The sequence below is a fragment of the Heloderma suspectum genome, chromosome 4, assembly GCF_057233095.1.
Source record: "Heloderma suspectum isolate Gila_16-S chromosome 4, 16-S_ref, whole genome shotgun sequence".
Taxonomy (NCBI): domain Eukaryota; kingdom Metazoa; phylum Chordata; class Lepidosauria; order Squamata; family Helodermatidae; genus Heloderma; species Heloderma suspectum.
The window spans coordinates 175,866,961-175,888,408 of NC_139461.1; the positions used below are offsets into that span (position 1 = coordinate 175,866,961).

At 41.2% G+C, this 21,448-nt stretch overlaps 1 protein-coding gene across 1 annotated transcript in view; it reads left to right on the forward strand.

Annotated features, from left to right (window-relative positions):
• HMCN1 (hemicentin 1) overlaps positions 1–20,944 on the forward strand; it is a 349,376-nt gene extending 328,432 nt beyond the window's left edge. Inside the window, exons 97-107 of the mRNA XM_084848192.1 lie at positions 3,849–4,086; positions 5,412–5,474; positions 7,322–7,441; positions 7,865–7,999; positions 8,794–8,907; positions 10,293–10,418; positions 11,786–11,914; positions 13,743–14,090; positions 17,896–18,015; positions 19,048–19,174; positions 20,578–20,944. Coding sequence (XP_084704318.1) covers positions 3,849–4,086; positions 5,412–5,474; positions 7,322–7,441; positions 7,865–7,999; positions 8,794–8,907; positions 10,293–10,418; positions 11,786–11,914; positions 13,743–14,090; positions 17,896–18,015; positions 19,048–19,174; positions 20,578–20,944 — 1,887 coding nt within the window. The remainder of the gene's footprint in view (positions 1–3,848; positions 4,087–5,411; positions 5,475–7,321; positions 7,442–7,864; positions 8,000–8,793; positions 8,908–10,292; positions 10,419–11,785; positions 11,915–13,742; positions 14,091–17,895; positions 18,016–19,047; positions 19,175–20,577) is intronic.
• The last annotated feature ends 504 nt before the right edge of the window (positions 20,945–21,448 follow it).

Below are 21,448 nucleotides of genomic sequence, written 5' to 3' on the forward strand. Positions count from 1 at the left end.
AAGGGAACGTTTTGTGCAAAGACAGGCATGATAAAGGACAAAGGAGGCAGGGACCTAACAGAAGCAGATGAGATTAAGAAGAGGTGGCAAGAATACACAGAAGAACTATACAGGAAAGATCTTAATGTCCCTGATAGCCATGACAGTGCGGTCACTGCACTTGAGCCGGACATCCTGAAGTCAAGTGGGCCTTAGGAAGCATTACTAACAACAAAGCTAGTGGAGATGACAGTATTCCAGCTGAGCTATTTAAAATCCTAAAAGATGATGCTGTTAAAGTGCTGCACTCAATATGCCAACAAATTTGGAACACTCAACAATGGCCACAAGACTGGAAAAGGTCAGTTTACATTCCAATTCTGAAGAAGGGCAATGCCAAAGAGAGTTCAAACTACTGTACAATTGCGCTCATTTCACATGCCAGCAAGGTTATGCTCCAAATTCTACAAGCTAGGCTTCAGCAGTATGTGAACCGAGAACTACCAGAAGTACAAGCTGGGTTTCGAAGAGGCAGAGGAACTAGAGATCAAATCGCCAACTTTCGCTGGATCATGCAGAATGCAAGAGAATTCCAGAAGAACGTCTATTTCTGCTTCATTAACTACGCTAAAGCCTTTGATTGTGTGGATCACAACAAACTGTGGCAAATTCTTAAAGAGATGGGAGTACCAGACCACCTTACTTGTCTCCTGAGAAACCTGCACGAGGGTCAAGAAACAACAGTAAGAACCGGACATGGAACAACCAATTAGTTCAAAATTGGGAAAGGAGTACGACAAGGCTGTATATTGTCGTCCTGCTTATTTAATTTATATGCAGAGTACATCATGAGAAACACCAGGTTGGATGAATCACAGGTCAGAATTAAGACTGCCGGGAGAATTATCAACAACCTCAGATACGCAGACAACACCACCCTAATGGAAGAAAGCGAAGAGGATCTCAAGAGCCTCTTGTTGAGGGTGAAAGTGGAGAGTGCAAAAGCTGGTTTGAAACTCAACATTAAAAAAACGAAGATCATGGCATCTGGCCCCATCACTTCCTGGCATATGGAAGGGGAAGAAATGGAAGCCGTGACAGATTTTATTTTCTTGGGCTCCAAGATCACCGCAGACGGTGACTGTAGCCATGAAATTAAAAGACGCTTGCTCCTTGGGAGGAAAGCTATGGCAAACCTAGACAGCATAGTAAGAAGCAGAGACATCACCTTGCCGACAAAGGTTCATATAATCAAAGCCATGGTTTTCGAAGAATCGATGCTTTTGAACTGTGGTGCTGGAGAACATTCTTACGAGTCCCCTGGACTACAAGGAGGTCAAATCAGTCGATCCTAAAGGAAATCAACCCTGACTGCTCATTGGAAGCACAGATACTGGAGCTGAAGCTCAAATATTTTGGCCACCTAATGCGAAGAGAAAACTTCCTGGAAAAGACCCTAATGCTGGGAAAGATTGAAGGCAAAAAGAGAAGGGGACGGCAAAGGATGAGATGGCTAGATAGCATCACCGATGCAATGAATATGGACTTGAGCACGCTCCGGGAGAGAGCGCAGGACAGGAAGGCCTGGCGTGCTATGGTCCATGGGGTCACGAAGCGTCAGACACGACTGAGCGACTGAACAACAACAACCCTTAAGAAATACAAGCTACCTGCTGCCTAGTCAAGATAGTCAAGTGACTCAGCAGGTCACGCTGTTTGCCTTAGCAGCTTCAAAAAATTCGTGCTGAAGCCCTACCTGCCGTCACAGTTAACTGTAAATATGATTCTTTGATGTAAATGCCTAGATGTATTTTAGTTCACACCTGCTGCTAAGTTTTATTGTGGTTGTATTGTTATATTGTGGTTTTAATGTTCTATATATTTTAAATTGTTTTACTGTGTGCTGTTTGGTTTTAATTTTTGTGAACCGCCCAGAGAGCTTCGGCTATTGGGCGGTATAGAAATGGAATGAATGAATGAATGAATGAATAAATAAATAGTTCGAATTCACTGAGGTCTTTTTTATTTGTTTAATTACTTCGATGTTGTCTTCCTGCCAAACACTGTATAATTTTGTGTGGCATTTGGCTTGCAATTAAATAACATGACATGGCAAGAATGAATTATTGAGACGTGTAGCATTGCTGGGGGTTTGCTGACGATCCAGTATGTTAGAGAGTTCCCATTGAGCTTATTAGTTAGAAGTGGTTACCGTGAGTGACCCAAAGAGTGAGGAGGCCCCACCAAAAAATAAAAATTGAGATAGCAAGTGTTGCGTAGCAGAACTCCCCATTATGCCCTGACAGGATGGGACACTTTCATTCTACAGATGTGTTTATGCCTACACTCTTAAACAGCAGTAGCCTATCTCAGTAGGACATTCAGCAGTATGCTGCTTTATCTGTGTATGGTTCATTCAAGTCCATTTACACCCTATTTACTCTGGCATTAGTTCTAGAGTGTATTACTGTTATTTGAGAGTTGGTGTGTAAGTGCCTTGGGTGTGTGTGAGAATTTAAAGATATAATTCCTAGGTAGAAAAAAAGAGAGCACCTATTTGAAATACTATGCTTTAAGGGCACTGCCTACTGTAAAGGAATGTTCATATAACAAAATCAAAACATATTAAATATTAATATTTTTTTTATTCAAAAGCTTTGATATTCCGTTCTTTGTGTTGTTGTTGTTGTTTTAAAAAAACCTATCCTGAGTCTGGCTAGAGATGGGCAAATCTGTCAAGCTTGATTTCACTCAGGTTCTCATTTTTCCAATGCTAAATTTGTTCCATCCCAATTCTGCATCAGACTTTGATTTATTTCTTTGTCCACGTGAAAATGAGTATATTTCTGTGCCCACTTTTTAAAATATGTATTTTTAAAATGTACGCGTATGTGCACTTTTTCGATGTACGCATTTTTTCAAGCAATTTTCCAATCAATAAAACATTTTTGTATGCATCCTTTTCAAATATATGCATTTGTATGTGTGTGTATTTTTTGAAATACACTCTTTTTCTCACAGTTTCTGAAATGTACACATTTTTGCATGCACAAATTTCAGAATTTGTTTGGATTTCAACAGCAAACTGCCTTCTGGTTCATGTTTAGATTCAAGATATTTACTGCCACACCCACCAGTCCCTGGATGTGGCACTAAATATGGGCACTAAGCAAAAGGTCTTATTGAAAACATTTACGTTCCTTGTCATAGTCCACATTTCAAAGTATTTTCTTCTGTTTGGGGATCCACTGATTCACCTTCTAAAGTGGAGGAACTGGAGGAAATATTTTTAGTGTTTCATTACAGGACTGAATTACAACCATTTTAAGGAACTCCAGAACAAAGCAAATGACTACAAGCAGTGCACCCATTTAAAAATTTAAAAGTTTTAAAATTTAAATTTTTAAAATTTTATAGATTTAAAACCATACACACATACATACATATATATATAGTTTATGTATGTGTGTGTGTGTGTGTGTGTGTGTGTGTATATATATATATATATTATATAAATACACACACACACACTGTGACATTATCACATTTTAAAGTCTGTTTACACACACACACACACACACACACACATATATATAATCTATTAAAAATTACATTTTTAATGTTAAAAAATTAAATCTATAAACTTTAACTGGATGTGCTACTGGTGGTCATTTGTTTGAGGGGGGGTCGGAGGGCTATATCATGCGATTACATCACCTACATATCAGTTGATTCATTTTAAGGAATGGTTGTGCCGATGGTTGCATATTCCTGCACGTTAGGCATACTCACTGGGAAGCCTGGTGAATGAATGAGAAAAGTGTCCCATCTAATGTCTGCTTAACCTGGAGTTGTGATGTTCATTTCAGGACTATACAGAAGATTACATTCAGACAGGCCCTGGTCAGCTCTATGCTTACTCTACACAACTCTTCGCCATAGATGGAGTTAGTATGCCATATACCTGGAACCATACCATTACCTATGATCAGAATCGTGGAGCAATGCCCTTCCTGGTTGAAACACTCCAAGCATCTTCTGTTGAAACAGAATACAACCCACTCGAAGAAGCTCTCACTTTTACAATCCATGCTTCTGTTACAAAAGGTATTGCTCGCAGATAGTTGTTAATATGTACAAATATTACAGATAGTTGTTAATATGTACAGCAATATGTGGCGGTGGTGATTTGCTAAAATGTCTCAGTAAAGTCACAAACTTGGAAAGCAGCATGAAGGTCATCAAGTCCAGTACTGAAAAAAGACTCAAATTTGTACAACCCTATACAACTTTGTGCCTGGATTTTTATGTCCTGATAGGGATTCCATATCTTACCTGTGGATTATTTTATACATAAGTTTTTTCAAGGCACAGACATCCTTTGAGAAGCCTGTGACCTACAACAAGCATGCCACTCTTGGGTAAATGTGAGCAAAGGAGCCCCCAACATGCATAAGCCATTTTCTACTGTAAATTTCAATATTTCACATTAGCCCTTTCCATCTTCCCAATAGACTGAAAGTAAGCAGTTCTTCTATGCTAATAAAGAAGGACAGTCTCCTTCAGTCACAGCATCTGGCATGCTAGTGTAGGTTCTTCTCTTACCATCAACCTGAACACATTTTTTTAGTCTGGATTGGGTTTTTTTCATTGTGTTACATAGAAACACATCTTGTACACCTTGAGAGCAGTAGATTTTTGCATAAACATTTGTTTAGTTCTGAATAGATAACTTTTCAACCAAAATGCACAGCAAAAGACTTCAAAGAAGAAATGTAACAACAGAATCACTTAGTTGTAAGGAACCTTGGAGGTAGGGATGTTGGAGAAATCAGCAACGGATTCAAATGAGTTCGGATTTCTTGAGTCACATGGATTCTGCAGACTTGTGGAACGGTTTTCACTTTTGGCAGGGATTTGCATTAATGCGCATTAGTGGTAATGCGTACTAATGCACTTGCACAAATGTGAATTTGCAGAAGTAGAACTAATTTCTTTAAACAATCCAATACTGTGAATAAGCGAACAATGCAATGAAAAATGCCTGACAATCTGTGAAGCACAGATGGAATGGATGTAACAAAATCCACACATCCCTACTTGGAGGTCATCAGCCCAATTCCCTGCTCAATACAGGATCTGCAGTGCAGGATGCAACTACAGCAGTGCTGTCAAATGTTCATTCAGCCTCTGTTTAAACACCTCCAGCGAAGCAACTCACCTCCTCCTGAGGCAGTTTTTTCCTTTGTTGAACAGCTCTTACCGTTAAGAAGAAGCTTCCCTGCAGTTTCCACCCACTGGTTCTAGTCCTGCCCTCTGGGGGCAGCAGAAGATGGCATTTACTCCATCTTCTATGTGACAGTCCTTCAGATATTTGATACTACTTGGAGTTTTTGTCAGTCTGAATAACCTTTGGCTTCCTTGATCCGCAGGAGACCACAGTAACCAATGTCCTAATGGGTTTGGTTTAGAGTCTTCTGGGCCCTACTGCTTAGGTAAGAGGATGGCTAGAAATATAACTAAATATAGAATGCTCCATTTACTGCCTTGTCTGTCTACTTTGAGTCCTTCTGCCTACAAAGGCCCTTTGCTGCACATATTACCCTTCCAATTTTCTAGATTGCTCCCTGTCCCTTTTGTTTCATATAGATTGGAGGATATTAAACTACAGCTGATGAACATATTGCTCTTACACAGTAGTCTTAGTCAGAAATTGTTACTTTTAACTTTAGAAAAATACAATATCGCCTGTGGAAGTATACTGGCATTTACACATAGAATTGTTGAGACTGGGTTTCAAAGCAAAATAGAATTTGGGGGTCCTGGCTTCCATTCTGATCCTTTAACATTTGGGGTGTGTGGAGGTCATTGTTGCACTTTCAAACACTTTTTTACCACCATGTTTTTGTTTAAAAACCAAAATTATAATTGCAATATCCCTTCATGTGAATATGGGGGAAATGGGTTTTTAAAACACAACTGAGTTTATGCATGTTTTTCCTTGCTGCTTTACTTCCTATCCTTTAGTATTTTTAGTATGTTCAAACTGTAGCTGCAGTTTGGCTCGCATTAGTTATGTAGTGGGGGTTGGATCCTTCTCTTCCTCCTTATTGTTGTTCTTAAACATGAACATTTTTTTTTAATTTAAAACATTTGTATCCTGCCCTATATCATTCAGATCTCAGGGCGGCATGCAGATAAAATCAGTTTAAACAGTATAAAACAATAAACAATTTGAACAGCTAAAAGCATATTAAATCATTAAACAAGCTAATACCAATCTAAAAATCTAAAACAATAAAACAGTTAAAACAGTGTGCAACTTTAGGGAATTCATTTCACCCTCAAAGGCTTTGGTAAAAAGATGTGTTTTAACTTAGCACTGAAATGAAACCAACATCTGCACTAGGGGTGTACGAAACCCCGCTTACCTGGCTCCGCTGGGGTCCACAGTTGAGGGGAGGCGATCCGTTCCTCCCCCTGGAATCCTCGACAGGGGGGAGGCGATCCGTTCCTCCCCTCTGGAATCCTGCCTGGCCGGCTCCGCTCTGCGGCCAGTCTGTGGAGCCGCCAGCCAGGCCAACCCGCAGCAGAGCCTCCAGCCACTGCCGGGCTGCTATGGACACAAATATCGTCCTGTGTAGGGGATGCAATTTGCGTCCCTACACTAGCCCGTGATAGGCTACTTAAATATTTACGTAGCCTATCACAGCTAAAGCAGGGACGCAAATATTTATGTAGCCTATCATGGCAAAATACTTACGTAGCCTATCACGGCAAAAGGCAGCTACACAAATGGCGGCAGCTATGGCAGCTGCCATTTGCATGGCTGCCTTTTGATGTGATAGGCTACGTAAGTATTTACGTAGCCTATCACGGCCTCTGCAGGGATGCAAATGGCGTCCCCATGTTAGCTGTGATAGGCTACATAAATACTTACGTAGCTTATCACGGCATTCCTGGCAGTCGCCGCCATTCGAGGAGCACCCACCGGCGAACGGCACCAGGTATGCTCTGTTTTGCACGCGTTTTGCGGGGTGGGAGGGCTTCACTCCACCACGGATTCCGGGGGGCTGAATGCGCTGGCATTCGGCCTCACTGGGATCCGTGGCGGAATTCTCCGCCATCCCTAGTCTGCACCAATCAGGCCTTCAAGAGGAGGGCATTCCACAACCGGGGTGCCACAGCAGAGAAGGCCCTCTCCCACATCTCACCATAGTGTATAACATGGTGGATCTCAATCTCTAACTAGATGCTACAGGCTTCATACTGCCAGCCTATGTACTAAGCTATATTCTGCGAATGACACTGAACATTTATTCAGTTTTGTTTTTATCATTAGATGAAGATGAATGTTCAGCTCGAAATCCATGCTCCCATGTATGCCACAATGCTATAGGCACCTATTATTGCTCATGTCCTAAAGGCCTCACCATATCAGCAGATGGAAGAGCATGTCAAGGTAAGATGGCATGTAGTAGCCTGAGAAGGGAGATATGCAAACGAACACCAAACCACAGATTTAAGACCATTAGAATGAATCCTAGAAATCATTTGGCTAAAGTATGCTGATCTCTGCACTGGGTTGCACTTGTTTCTGGCAGCATTTGCATACCATGAGATAACATGATTTCTTATGGTTTGCTCATTACATTTATATCCTCCCTTTCTTCCATGATGGCATTCAAGGTAGTGTACATGGAGTTCAGTCTCCCATTTATGCACTGTCCAGACTTAGCTTCAGAAAGTTTGTTGCATTATGTGCTTTCAGACCATGCCCTGAGATATTAACATGGGTTATATCTTCATGATGAAATGGATGCTTTTCTTCTCTTGTGATATGCAGTGAGGCATGTCTACACTTATGGCTTGCCCTTTATTGCAGATATTGATGAATGTGCCTTAGGCAGGCATTCGTGCCACACCAGCCAAGACTGTGAGAACATGATCAGCTCTTATCGTTGTGTGGTTCGATGTGGGACTGGCTTCAGAAGAACATCAGATGGACTTAGTTGCCAAGGTATGGAGATGGATTTATCTGTCGACAACTATCATTAATTAACATGAGGCTACAATGAGCAACACTTCTCATAAGGGCGGGATGGATCCCTAAAAGTAGTAAGAAATGGATTGAAATATATGGTCTTTGAGATTTTGTCTTCTCACTTTCTGATTCTCTGATAAGCTTTCTGCAGTTTCTAAAAAACCCAATGAAGTAGAGGTCTTTCATTAGTGATCTTTCACTCACTTGTTCTAAAACACAGGTTCTTTTCATGTAAGTGTAATGTGGCTTTTCATTTTATGCTGCTATCTTCATGATTTAGAGCAGGGGTGCACAACCTCCTTTTTGCCTCAGGGCCACATTGGTGCACACACACTTTCTCTTTCTCTCTCTCTCTCTCTCTCTCTCTCACACACACACACACACACACACACCTGGGGTTTCTCTTGCTAGTGCTAGCAAAGGATCCTTTCCTTATCTCCAATCTCTGGTGAGAAAAGGCATTATTTGAAGTGGAGAATCAACAGGCTGGGATTTAAACCTTCACAAACCCCAACACTTTTCTCTGCATCTTCTTCGCTCTAGCTGCTTTTCTCCATGACATGGCAAACACACATACACATACAACCCTGGCTGGTGGAATAGTGGCTGCAGAAAAAAAGAGAGCAGGCAGGGCAAGGGTTAAGCAACCCCTCTTCCCACCCCCCAGTGACTGGCTCTTGTTTGGCAGCAGTAGTGCAGTTCCCTCTGGGAACAAGAGCTGCAAGTCTTCAGGGTAGGAAATGTTTAATGGTGCCCTTCCTCTTCAACAGATGTTAATGAATGCCAAGAGTCTAACCCTTGTCATCAACACTGCTTCAACACCATTGGAAGCTTCCACTGTGGATGTGATCCAGGATATCAGCTAAAAGGCAGGAAATGCATGGGTATGAAATAGCACAGAAATGGACAGGAATAGTTTATCACTTTTAGGTGAACATTTCTTCCAGCATGCCCACAACCTTGCAGACATTGATCTAGAGTGTACTCTTATGCCAGGTCCTGAGGTCAGCTTTAATATAGTCTAATACCGTGCTATTCAAGACATAGTTTTTCATTTGTTTGAAGTACTAAACATTCTTATTGGGCTTCCTGCCTACTTGGTTATTTAAATACAAGTGAGTACCCATGAAAATTCATGGGGATGAGAGGGAGGGATTGAGTTCATTAAGAAGTGCGTCTTTGGAGAATAATTCCTTCTCTCCTCAGGATCATTTCAGTTGCAAAGGAGTAGATCCCCTTCACCACTGATGGATCCTTTTGCAGGGGAATGGCAGGTTGAAAGACTAAGAGAATCTTGCGGCACCTTTTAGGTCAATAAATTTAGTATGGCATAAGCTTTTGTGAACTACAGTCCACTTCATCAGATGCATGAAGTGTTATCGTGAGTTGGTGAGGGGTGGAATTATAAACATTATTATAAATACTATCAATGTGTGTCCCATATATAGACACTTGGAACTCAGGATAACACTTCATGCATCTGAAGTTCACAACAGCATACGCCATAATAAATTCGTTAGACTTTAGGGTGCCATAAGACTCATAGTTATCTCTGGTAAATCTTTGTAATTCAAACATTACATACTTGTGCAAAAAAACAGCAGTTGACTGAATAAAAGAGCTGAACTTACTTTATCTTAAGATATCTTCAGATCTAAAGGCAAGTAAGGATCCAAAATATGCATATTTCAAATATCATAATTTTTAAGTCAGTTTTATTGTGCTGAGAGGCTGAGGAGTGCTGGGATTATCTTCACTAAATGGCAGTATTTGTTTCCCCTCACCCAGAGAAAAGCAACAGATCTTGGAGCTGGTGCGGTGAAGAAATACATGTTAAGGAACATCTCCATTAAAATCTCTTTCACTTGGTAATAATAAAAGGTCAAATAATGGTGCAATCCTATGCATGTTTAGCCAGAAAAAAAGTCCCACAACTCTCAGAATTCCCCAGTCAGCTAGCTTGGGAATGCTAGGAGTTGTAGGACTTTTTTCTGGTGAGGGAATGCTGAGAGTTGTCGGACTTTTTCTGGCCAAACATGCATAGGATTTCACCTTGGTGCAACATGCAAATTAAAAGTCCTTTTCTTTTGAGCAGCACAATGATTTCTGAGCAAACATTTTCATTACTAACCCTTAGTGATTTTTAAAGGTGCACAAGTATATAGGAGAGAGAGAGAGAGAGGTAAAGAAAAGAGGATTGCCCTTAGTCCATGTGAGGTGAAAGCATAATACAATCCATTTAGCTATTTCACTTTCTATCTCTTTAAAGATGTGAATGAATGTAGGCAAAATGTGTGCAGACTTGATCAGCTGTGCAAGAATACGCGAGGTGGCTATAAATGCATTGATCTGTGTCCAAATGGAATGACCAAAGCAGAAAATGGAACATGTGTAGGTGTGTATGTTTATTTACCATGTTATTTTCAAAGACAATGGGTGCTTCCAGAGGAGGCTTTTACCATGCAATCGTCCTTCATCATTCACAGAATTGTGGGTGGGTCCTGATGTTGTCGTCTTCCATTTGTAACCCTCTTTTCTCATTGTATCTTCCATCTTTTTTTCTTTATCACAACAAAATCTGCTAAGGAGGGAAAGATGGAACAACTGGTCATTGCCTTTTCACTGATCATGCTGAGAGAGCCCTCAATCTGGAAGCACCCTATAGCAGAGAACCAGGAGATCTTCAGCTGTTTCAATAGTGTCTTTCCAAGTTTCCATCATGTCTGTGAATATCAGTCATGAACTACTTTATGAGTATTGTAACTCAAACATGACTACTTATGAACATCTACATGAATCAATAATGGCCACACAACATAAAAAGAAAAGGAAACTCTTTTACTTTCTGTTGGGCTAATGCCTTGGTCTTCCTCATTCCCTGATGGGGCTGTTCACACAACATGCTAACCCTGGTTGAATGTGAGTTATTTTTGAACCGTGGGTTAGCATGTTGTCTGAACCCAGGATATTTTCCTCAGGGTGGCTTGTTAACCATGCAGTGTGGCTTGTTAACCACCCTGAACAACCCAACAACAAACCGTGGGTTGTCAAGGTGGCTTGTTTGAGAAAAATAAGCCACACTGTATGGTTAACAAGCCACCCTGTGGAAAATGTTCTTGATTCAAACAGCACTCTAGCCCATGAACACTGTTCAACAACAACCCACACTCAACCACTGAATGTGGGTTAGCATGTTGTGCAAACCCAATCAGTGAAAAATAGTAGACTGGTGGTGTATTCTGTCTTTGAATAACAAAGGAAGAAGAGCTTTTATGGGGTACTTTAATTCCCACATCCTGGTAACAAAGGTCCCAGGAGGAGTCAGAATTCTGGATAGGATAGTATACTGTTGCTGCTGAAAAGTATAAGCTCTTGAAAATGAAGGAATTAAAAATGCTGTTGCGGAAAGCTTTGGGTGAACCTTGGAGAGAAAGGGCTGGGTGCAGATTTAGGTGTATGCAACTGGGGTGGTGGAAGCGGACTAGTCCCCTGAAAATGCTACAGAGAGGGTTAGGGGACCCTGCTGAATAGGGTGAGTTTGGTGCAGGGGGGAAGGGCGGCTCTTTGAAAATCAGGCAGAGGCACGTTCTGTGGGAGGAGCCTGGATCCAACGGAAGCTCTATATCAGGAAGGAGAAATACATCCTTCTAAATTTCCACATACTAGTACTAGTTCCATATACCTTTAAGACTTCCAGAGGGGTAGTTATGTCAGTCTGTTACCACAAAAACAACAAAGAGATTTGCTTATGTTCCTTGTCAGATATTGATGAATGCAGAGACGGTACGCATCACTGCCGATACAACCAGATATGCGAAAACTCAAGAGGAAGCTACCGGTGTGTGTGCCCAAGAGGGTACAGATCCCAGGGAGTTGGAAGACCCTGTATGGGTAAGTTAGAAGCAGGAGTTGTATGAACATTAGTGCCATTCTGAGGCTCATTGTCTGTCTTTGGCTGCTGCTCAAGGTACAAAAATGGTTCAAGATGCTGCCTGTCTCAAAAGCAAAAGGTTCTAGAGACAACTAATCGGATCTTTAAGACCTCTTACTGGAAAAAAGATATTAAAAGAATGGCTCATTTCAAGTACAAATGCACAGAAGTCCCCGTGAATGTGGCTAGTAAAATACGTTTTATTACACCAGATAAAGATAAACTTGCATGTATCAGAACAATGGAGTGCATTTTATGAAATGTATGTTGCAGCATAATAAATTCAGGACAAATCCTAATTCTGCATGCTTCCTTATTAAGTTCGCTCCATAACAAACGGCTGGTTCTGCATGCTGCATATACTCAGTGCCAGATGATGTAAACTTAGCTATTTGAGGGGTGAACCACACGTTATGATGGTCACATGGTTTGTCTTTGAGAGCAGGATTTTTCTCACACAAACAGCCAGTGCAGATCAGGACCCTGGCATTGTGGTGGTGCTGGTAGGGGAGCTTTTACCCTTTCGCCCTAATACAATGACAATCCCTATTTGGATCAGTCCTGCTATTTGCATGGGAGAAAAAGCTCCAATTGAACTTAATGCTGGTTTAAATACTGTCAAATGGGCTTCGTGTGTGTTTTATGTATGGGTTATTCTAATATTAAAAGGGTTTTCTTTAACAAAACAAATGTTTTGCTTTAAGCATGGCTTTAGCAGTACAAGAGCATGGCATGCTTCTTTCAAGGTTCTGCTATGGACTGAAACATCGCATCTCTGAAACCAGCTTGCTATACTTCTGACATCATTTCAATTTATTTTTCATTGTCATTTTTTAATTGTTGGAAAGAGCTTATAATTTTATTTATTATATTTATTTGGTTATTATTAACATTTCTACACTGTCTTATCTGCTAAAAAGCCATCAAGGCAGTGTACTACAGTTTAAAACAAAGCAGTAAAAACAAGAGCATTAAAAACAGCGAAAACATCAAAATATTAAAGCTACATACTTTAAAAGCCTAAACTGAAAAGACGCATCTTGACAGCCTTTCTAAAGACCCAATTTCTTTTTAGGGAGAGGTAAGGAATTTACACTGAGATCCCATGCATGTTCACTTGGAAGTAAATCCCATTGTGCCCAGTGGGATTAATCCCAGGAAAGTGTGCATACGAAGATTACAACCTCAATTTTACATTAGAGAATGCTCACATTTCAACGCAGGTGTTTGCAGTTGTTAAAGCAGAGGTAGGCAACCTGGTTCCTTCCAGATGTTTTAGACTATAATGCTCATCAGCCCTAGCTGGCATGGCCGATGGAAAGGGATTATGGGAATTGTAGTCTAAAACATCTGGAGGGCACCAGGTTGCCTGCCTCTGTGTTAAAGGTTCAGAAAACCCTCTCAGGGACTGGACCTGACAATCTTAGGGAATGCTGCCTTTGGAAAAGCCCAGAGTGAAGTGAAATCCTCCCAGGCCTCTATTTTGCTTATTGTATTTATAGATTAATTTGCCTTGAAAGTCCCCTTGTTATGCCAGACCAGGGCTGGTCTGTGTGTGTGTGTTTGAGTAGCCAAGACGATTATATGGTTTTCACGAACAGTTTCTCAGGAAGACTAATGCATGCATTGTGTGTAGCACAGCAAAACTGAGCTTTGTGATTTCAGAATCACGTTTGTAATTTCAGTTTGTTCCACAGGCTGATGTACTTTTTTATGTTTTTTGTGTTGTTTTTTCCTCCTTCCCCTTGTCACATGGTGTGTTGCTTTGGAATCATGTCACGTGAGCAGACATTAATGAATGTGAACAAGTGCCTAAACCTTGCGCGAATCAATGCGTGAATGGCCCCGGCAGCTTCAAGTGTATCTGTCCCCCTGGACAACATTTATTAGGCGATGGCAAATCTTGTGCCGGACTGGAGAGGTTGCCAGATTATGGCACCTACTACAATAGCTATAGCTATGCTCATTTCTCCCCCATGAGAGACTATCGACCTCAGCAATATATCAGGCAATCCTCCAATCTCTACAGCTCCTACACAGAGTATAGGAACAGCAGAGTTCCCATCTCCAGGACTAAAAGGAATGTTAGAGAGACTTGCCCCGAAGGCTATGAGGCAAGAAATAACAAATGTATAGGTAAATGTCACATATGTATATATCTATCTATCTGTATGTGTGTATATATATAGGTAATGCTTATTTTTCTCCCTTTCTCACCTCCCCCCCTTTCCCTTTCTTTCTTTCTTTCTTTCTTTCTTTCTTTCTTTCTTTCTTTCCCTGCTGTTCATTCACTGTTAGGTTGCTTTTACACACTGATGTGATATGTGATTTTATGGGATGCTCTACCAAATTTTTACCAAATTGTTTATTATAATTAAATTTATATCCCACCTTTCCATTAAAATGTAAATTTCACTTCCTTCCCTAATAACTGAAAAATATGTTGCTGAGCCCCTGCCCACATCTTGCCAAGTATTATATATCCCATTTATTGCCAGTGTTATATATCACCCACCCTTTGCCCCTTTTTAGAGCAAAAATTAGTACTAATACAGACTGTAGGCCTAATAGCTTTGTTTATACCAATACTGCCCTTGACTCCAGTGGACACGGGGCAAAAGAATGTTTTAAATTAGGACTGCTGTGTTTTGGTACAGTGGAAACATTATCATTGGCATGGACACAGAGTGAGGTCTGTGTGGGTTGAAACTGATAGCTTGATTTATGAATTATGTCAAAGGTGGTACCACTTTGTTAGGCAGAGAGAGAGCACATTAACAAGTGAGCAAGGGCAAGGAAGCATGTTAAAGAGCTTTGCTTGTGCTTTTAACTTTTTTTTTTTGAAAGGGGGGTGGTTAATCCTTTGAACCATGGACCCAGGAGCTGGGGTGATGGGGGGTATTCAGGTGTATGAAGTCAACGTGTCTCAGAGGCCTTTGCGCAAACTCTCTTGAGCAGGGGTATGCAACCTTTTGGGGCCGTGGACACATTGAGCAATTTGAGAAATTGGCTTGGGCACCACCACAAAATGGCTGCTATGGGAGGTGTGGCAAAGGACAAGTAACCTGCCCCAAAGACTTTGCCTATAGACGGCAGAAGTGGGATCTGAGCCGCAACACATTAAACAACTCATTTGAACCCACCATTTTCAGCACCAACAGAAACCTATTTCGCAGCAATCCCAGCTGCTGGTAAGAAAATGGGCTTCTTTTTTTTAAGTGGTGGGTGCCAAGAAAGTGGGTGAACCTTGGTGGGTGCCAAGAAAGGTGTCTGGGGGCACATTGGTGCCCACAGGAACCACATTGACTATTCCTGCTCTTGAGGAACAAAACTGAGAACAGGGTGTCACTTCCAAATTGGCAGATGCCTCGTATGAAGTCACACCTCGGAGTTCCCTCTGACTCTGGGCAAACTTCACATGGGTAGGGGCACCAGCCAGAATGGAAGTGCTGTGCAAATGACTGTCCTGCTGCTTTTCATCTGGGTGTTCTCACTCCCCACACAAATGCACATGAAGAAATGTTCTGGCCAAACAAACAGTGGTGTGTGAGACCATTGTGACCTTACACAAAGTGACAGCATGCCACAGAGGCCTCCAGTTGCAGGGCCATCACGGGTGCACTCCTGTCATGCAGATAAGGGTGGAGATGCTGCCTTCAGACTACCAGTTGGCTGTCTTTCTGCATAAAATTGTGTGGAAAGTAACACAATGTATTTAAACACAGTTTTCTCCACTGAGATGGATGAGAATATCAGACTGTTTGACCCCATTGATACATCACATGCTTAGGTCCACTTCTCTCTCTCTCCCCCCCATTCATTCACACACAAACACATACACTTAGCATGATGACTGCAGCATTGAGTGGTGACTTCCATGTGTGAATGAGCCATCACAGATCAGCTCAACCCACAATGCTTTCCAACAGATTCAGTTCACACATTTAGCTGTGATTCATGCAGTGAGGTCCATTCATGTGTGAATTTAGTTACTACTGGTGTCGGTTTCCCTCACTGAAAGCTTGTTTTAGGACAGGTGATGCAACTGGGAGCTGCTCCTGTTCAAGGAGAAAGAAGCACTGTTTTCTGTGGTTTTGTGGAGAAAAACTATTAGGGAATCTTTTATGTACTGCCTTTTAGTAACATCATTTCATATGCTGCTCACCATCTGCTGAACAGTTTTCCCTAAAGGGTAGGCAGGAGACAGAAACAGTGGTGAGAGCCTGGGAGTGACACAACACCGAATCAGTGCTGGGATTGTTTGTTCGTTTGCTTATTTCATTCTTTAAATATTTATTAGCTGCCTTTCTGGACCATGTCCAAGGTTTGTTTCTAAGGGGTGCCATTTAGTAAGTGCAGAGGGAACAGTCACCCCCCGCCCCACACACAGCAACTACAGGCTACATCTATAACCAACTGGAAATAATCAAATTGTCTATATATAGAAAGGTATGTGTGCTAATGGCAAAAATCCAAATAAACAATCTTCTTTGAGCAGAGACTGCAGTATGCAGATTATTAATGGCAACCTGTTGGAGAACCCATCCTTTCAAAAGGTGGGAATGAGGTAAAACAAAAATGAGCGACTCTGAGCACTCATCCATCAACTTAAGGGAATATTTTCTGCATTCTCTTAAGAATAGCAAGCATGTAGGTACTATCAGTATAGGAGCCTTGCCTCACATGCCTCTCTCTTTATTTCACTGTCCCCCAGTGCATTCCAAATGCATTGCTTTCCTTGGCTGGATTCCAATGAGCTGTCTCCAAGAAACCTAAGGGTCAAACTACATGTTACATCCATTGAAACAAATGGATCCACTTTTTGTCAAGGCAAATTGCAGGTGTGGAATTCCCAATCAGGACCCCTGTGCTTGCTTTTGAGTAAGGAGAAAAGAAAGACATAACTGCCTGCTACATCTTTCAAGCAACATGTAGTTTGAACATCCTGCAGGGATGGATGATGATTTATTACATTTCAATCGCCAAAGCTCTCTGGGTGGTTTACAAAATATCAGAACCTTAAAAATACAATAAAAACATAATATAAAAACCATTTACAAAACAATTTAAATAAAACAATATTGGTTTGAACAATAGTGGCTCGTTGCTGGCACACGTTGTATATTTAACATATACAGAGGTGCCAGATTACCTGTATCTATGTTGTAAAAGATATTATCACCCGAAAGCCCTAACTAAAAATATGCTGATGGTTTTCACCTTCCCCTAGTTTATAAATTCTAGCATCTTGACCTTACGCGTTGAATTCTGTTGCTTCTCTACAGTTCCCGCTCATCCCCCAAAGTTGCCAAATCCTGTAATAAATAGTGTTGTCTAATTTTCTGGGTGTAAGATGCTGAGCTCATTGAGGGTGTGAGAGAAGAGTTGTGCCCAATGAGAGATTTCCCCCTGGGGAGCCATATATCAGACTAGTGGCTCCCAGAAGACGTGGATGAGGTTGGCTTTGGTAATTCAGACCCTTCCGTGCCAGCCTTTGGAGCTGTGTTGACTAAATCTTAGACACTGTGCACCACAGGCCTCATCCTTTTGCCTTCTTACTTCTCAAGTGACCCTGTGGTGCCTGCAGACCATTTCTATAACTGGAAGGTATCAACTATGGATTCTCCCCTCTGCCTGGTTTGAGAAGTCTGACAAGAAATACCGGTCTAATAGTCGAGGAGCCTTTTTAAAGAAAAGTTACATGTAACTAACCCTGAAAAGGTTCAATGTAACAGGATTCTTCAGAGTTGCTAAACTGCAGTATCTAAGGAAAATTCATAAAATAGCCCCCATGCATAATAAACCTTATATGGCTTAGGGTACATCTCTATGCATGTAAGAATTTATTTTATTTTCTGGAGTTTTTCTTCAAAGAGATTTTTCAGTGTTAGTTTGTCTCCTCCCCTCAGTACTGTCATGTTTGGTTTTCTGCTTTTTACAGATATTGATGAATGTGAGAACAGAGATGCTTGTCAGCATGAGTGCAGAAACACCTTAGGAAGTTACCAGTGTTTCTGCCCGACTGGTTACCGGGTAATGCCCAATGGCAAGGCATGCCAAGGTAAGAAAACACATTGGTAAAAGTGAAGATTGTACAAGAAGTGTAACATTTTCGCTATTGATTCAAGCTCACAAGTGCCTTGGAAAGCAGCCTTGTGGGATAAATTACATAAGCATACTTCAACTAATGTTGAGACAAGTGTAGCTAGAAAATGTCCATATTAATGATTTAAATAGAGGGCTCTTTGTTCATGCAAATGTAGCCTCTCCTGTGATAGTTTATTCAGGGGTGTTTTTTAGGGAGCCAAGGGCTGTCCCCTCTCCATATTGCAGACCACACTCTCAGGGGCACCAATACCGCTGGTCAAGTCACTGGTTCTACAGTAATCCAGCTGGTTCATTATGCATGCTATCAAGTGTGCTGCTAATAGGGTCAGCTGCCATTGGCGGGGGACAGGTTGATGCATAGGATGACTGGAATGTGCCCTAAGTCAGGCGTGGGTAGATATCAGGCTTGCAGAATCTAGTTTGTTATTCTGCCAAAACACTAAGGTCTACCAACCAGAGCCCGGCACAAAATAGTAGATGGGGGCAGGGAGGGGATACACACTTAGAATTAAGGAACAGGATGTCTCTGAGCATATACTAAGCCCAGGAATTGGCTTTTCCCCCAGCTTTCATTGTTTCAGCAGCATAATATTGGGGGTGGGGTTGTTCTTGCTGTAGTTAAACATTTGGGAGTCAGAAACCCTTGCCAATCTGCTGCAAATCATCTAGAGAGCTACATGGAGATCATATCTTCTGCCCTCACCTGTGATCATTGGTATCCTAAGCAATTAACCGGCCTGTGCTTACAACAACAAAACACTTTTCCCCAATAATAACATTGCTGCAGTCATTAAGAAGCATAAAACATAAACACAACTTTCTTAATACACTGGCTTTTTGCAGTTTATTATTGAATTAATAAAAGAATAGGCCTTTGAACCTTTCTGAATGTCAAGATACAGTCCCTAAAAAACCAGTGACTATGTGTGGGGAGAGTTTTGTTTTTTTACTGTGTATCTGATAAAATAACTTGTTGTTCAATCAGATATAGATGAGTGCTTTGAACAGAACATCCACTGTGGACCAAATCACATGTGCTTTAACATGAGAGGAAGCTATCAGTGCATAGATACACCTTGCCCTCCAGATTATCAGCGAGATCCTCTTTCTGGGTATGTTTTATTTTGAATCCTCTTAGTTTTTCCAGATTTCCTTTTAGACAACATAGCATTGCAAACATATTCAGAAGACCAGTCCACATATATCCCTTAAGCTAGATCACAGTTTCTTCCTTCCAGCTCCGCCCACAACTGGAATGTGGTCAAATTATGCACTGCCCAAGTTCCTCCCATGTTGCATCTCTACAACATGCAGAAGTTTATCATCAATGTACTTTGTGCTACTCACTGCTCCAGTAACTTCCTAAGGAACTCTTTGACTTATGACCTAGCTTTCTATTGATTTCCAGGCATAATTCAAGGGGCTGTTTTTTAAGTTATAAAAGCATTTAGGTTTCAATCCTGTAACATTTACCTGGGAGTAAGTCATGTTGAACTCAGTAGGACTTATTTCTGAATAGGCATGCATGGGATTGTACTATTAAAATGATCATTCCTTCAGTGAGTCCTTCATCTATATACCATTGTGATCTCTAAGGACAGCAAGAAACATGCCTTGAATTATACCCATCCATGAACCACATTTACATGGCGGTAATATTTTATGAATTTATTTCAAATATTTATGCCTTGCCTTTGCACCTAAAAAGGCAGCTTATCAAAGCTAAAGCCACAAGAAAATCCTCAAAATTGCATCTAGTAAGGTGTTATTAGCTGCCCTATGACTGGGAATCTTCTTTCACTGAAGTGTCAGAAGCACCAAAAGGCCACTTTTTTTGCCTGATCTTTGGTGGGTAGGCCTGAACTTGGGATGGGGAGGGACGGTAACACTTCTTCAATTTAGTTTGTCTTAAACAGTTGTTTCCTGCCTCATGTTTTTGGCTAACTTATAAAGAGAGTGAATTGTTTAAAAGCTGGCCACACTTTAACTACAGGGGAGACTGAGGCTCAAATTAGATGTTATGGGGAGGTGCATAGACACCACTGACATGCCTCACATTGGTAATATGTGACATCGTATTAGCTTTTTCCTGCTGCTCATAAAATGGCAAGATGCAATGACATCACGTCACTCATTCTTTCAACTACGCGTGTCCAGGGGGACACAGCCTGGCAGCACCTATCCATTTCCCTGTAACATGTCTTTTTCACCTAAATTATTGTGCCACATTGTGAAGAGCATAGGTAGGTCTTTAGTTCCTTCCTGCAAGTAACAACCTTGCAGTGTCTTATGCTGTATTGTGTGAAATTCCTGCTTAATGTCACCTTGGCAATCTACCTAAAAAGCTCCTAAGCTCCCAAACTTGAGAAGCCTTGAGAAACCTCTGGTAGCTGGATCCATTTACTTTATTTATATTTTAAATTTTAAATATAACTAAAAATGCACGGTTGCTTAACTTTATCACTGTTCCAATGCACTCATGGTATAGGCCTTCATGGTTGTGTTTATTTTTTAGGTTCTGCCTCAAGAACTGCCCACCCAATGACCTGGAGTGTGCCTTGAGCCCTTATGCCTTGGAATACAAACTTGTATCCCTCCCATTTGGGATTGCTGCCAATCAAGATTTAATCCGACTAGTTGCCTACACTGAAGATGGAGTGATGCATCCAAGGACAAGTTTCCTCATGGTAAACGAGGATGTGACAATCCCTTTTGCACTCAGAGATGAGAACTTGAAAGGAGTGGTGTACACAACCAGGCCTCTGCGAGAGCCAGAGACATACAGAATGAGAGTCAGGGCTCTGTCTTATAGCGTCGATGGAGCCATTGAATATCAGACAACCTTCATAGTCTATATAGCCGTGTCTGCCTATCCATACTAGGAAAAGCACTGCTGACAGTAATCAAAGTACGTTAACCAAATGCATACATGCCGCTGGGTGTCACCACTTCCAGAATGACTGCTGCCTCATCTTAAAACAGTTGCAGACCTTGCAACTTGGGGGGAAAAATGGTGCTATGTTCTATCCTTGTTTTGTTCCTCTAGCTGTCAATCTGTTGAAATAATTCCATCTTGACAAAAATGACCATAATTCTTGATTCATCGGAATCTTAACCACTTGCTTTATTTATTACACTGGAGCAGTCACTTTCCAAAGATTGTTCTGCTGACTCTTTGTAACTAGTTAGAAGTATTAATTAGGTGGTAATTTAGTGATCAAAAGTGGTAGGCAAATAACGGTTGTTATTTTTCCCCTGATTTGAAAACAAAGCAAGGTATATCTCTCACAAAATTGCAAGAAAAAGATGTAAGAACTTAACATCTTTGTTTTATTGCTTGGTGGAGATACAGTTGTCTTTTCTGGTCACAATGAAAAGTGCCACTT